The sequence below is a fragment of the Corapipo altera genome, unplaced genomic scaffold, assembly GCF_003945725.1.
Source record: "Corapipo altera isolate COAL_440 unplaced genomic scaffold, ASM394572v1 59777, whole genome shotgun sequence".
NCBI classification, from domain to species: Eukaryota; Metazoa; Chordata; class Aves; order Passeriformes; family Pipridae; genus Corapipo; species Corapipo altera.
This window is the reverse complement of record NW_020889636.1, coordinates 1-1,441: the sequence shown is the minus strand read 5'-3', so window position 1 is coordinate 1,441 and position 1,441 is coordinate 1. Positions and strand designations below refer to the sequence as shown.

The 1,441-nt window shown below is 50.7% G+C and overlaps 1 protein-coding gene across 1 annotated transcript; it reads right to left on the bottom strand.

Moving 5' to 3' along the window:
- Nucleotides 1-260: 260 nt before the first annotated feature.
- Nucleotides 261-1,052, bottom strand: PNOC (prepronociceptin; the record flags this gene model as incomplete). The annotated part of the gene is made up of 1 exon (XM_027633389.1): nt 261-1,052. A coding segment is annotated over one exon (414 nt), but the record flags the coding sequence as incomplete, so codon positions are not given.
- Between the last annotated feature and the right edge of the window lie 389 nt (nt 1,053-1,441).

Sequence of the window (1,441 nt, the reverse complement as noted above, 5' to 3'; positions counted from 1 at the left end):
GAAGAGTTTAAAAATTTTTCACTTCTCTTAAATATTTTTGACCTCTTTCTATTTCTTCTAAATATTTTTAATTTCTTCCATTTTTACGCACTTAAATTTCATTTTTTACCTCTTTACGTCTTACTCTCCACTTACCTCATTCTTTATTTTGACTTCATTTTAAAATCCTAATTTTAATTTCCGTTCACTTAAAACTTTTCCGTTTTGAAATTTCTGATAAGAATTTTAATTTTTTAAAATTTATTCTTTTTTTTTTTACATTCTCCTGATTTATTTTAATTTTCCTCCTGTTTTTTTTTTTTTTTGAGACAAGAACTAAACCATCCTTCAAATACAAATGGCCTCGAGGCCAAACCTCCTCCCTGGACCCCAAAGGACCTTCCCCTGCGATGTCGATGATCGCCCTCACCGTCCCTCCCCGGTCTCCAATTTTTCGTTTCCACTCAAATTCCCAATTTTTTTTCGGTTTGTTGTTGTTGTTTTTATTATTATTATTATTACTACTATTATTTTGGCCCCCTTTTTTCTTTTTTTTTTTTTTATTGTTAAGTTGCCCCTATGGAATGTGGCGGAGAGAGAAGGGGAGGGGGTGGAGGGTTGACTTTTGTGTGGCCCTGGCGGACGCCGCGGGGTCTCCGTTAGATCTCGTTGTGCTCTCCGATGCCGCCGCCCAAGTCGTACTCACTGGAGCGCGGCGACATTCCCAGGTACTGCTTCAGGAACTCGCTAAACCTCTTCTGGTTGTTCCACTTCCTCGCCGACTTGCGGACCCCGATGAAGCCCCCGTACCGCTTCTGCACCCCCTTGGCCGCCGGCGCCGCTCGCCAGCCCATCCCGAGCCGGCGGGAAATGTCCTCGGGAGGCTGCGGGAAGGCTCCCGGTGCGGCTCCGTCGGCGTCGCGGCGCCACAGGAGGTTCTCCGGTGCCACGCCGGGCCACGGCTCGGCGGCGAGGTCGTGGGTGCGCGGGGACGCCCGGCTGGCGGCGGCGCACAGCTCCCAGGTGGCTCGCGGCACGGCCTCGCCCTCGCACTCCAGGATGCAGATCTGGGAGGGGGAGAGACAAGGGGGTGGGTGTCAGGTGGAGTTTTGGCATTCCCGGGAACGTGGGATGCTCAGCAGTGTCCCCCGAATCATGGAATTGTAGGATGGGTTGAGAGGGATGGGTTGGGTTGAGTTGGGATGGGTTGGGTTGGGTTGGGAGGGTTGGGTTGGGTTAATTTGGATTGGGAGGGTTGGGTTGGGATGAGTTTGGTTGAGTTGGGGGGTTGGGTTGGGAGCGTTGGGTTGGGATGAGTTGGGTTGGGAGGGTTGGGATGGGTTGGGATGGTTTGGGTTAGGAGGGTTGGGTTGGGATGCTTGTGTTGGGTTTGTTTGGTTTGGGTTGAGTTGGGAGGGTTGGGTTGGGTTGGATTGGATTGGATTGGGATGGTTGGGATGGG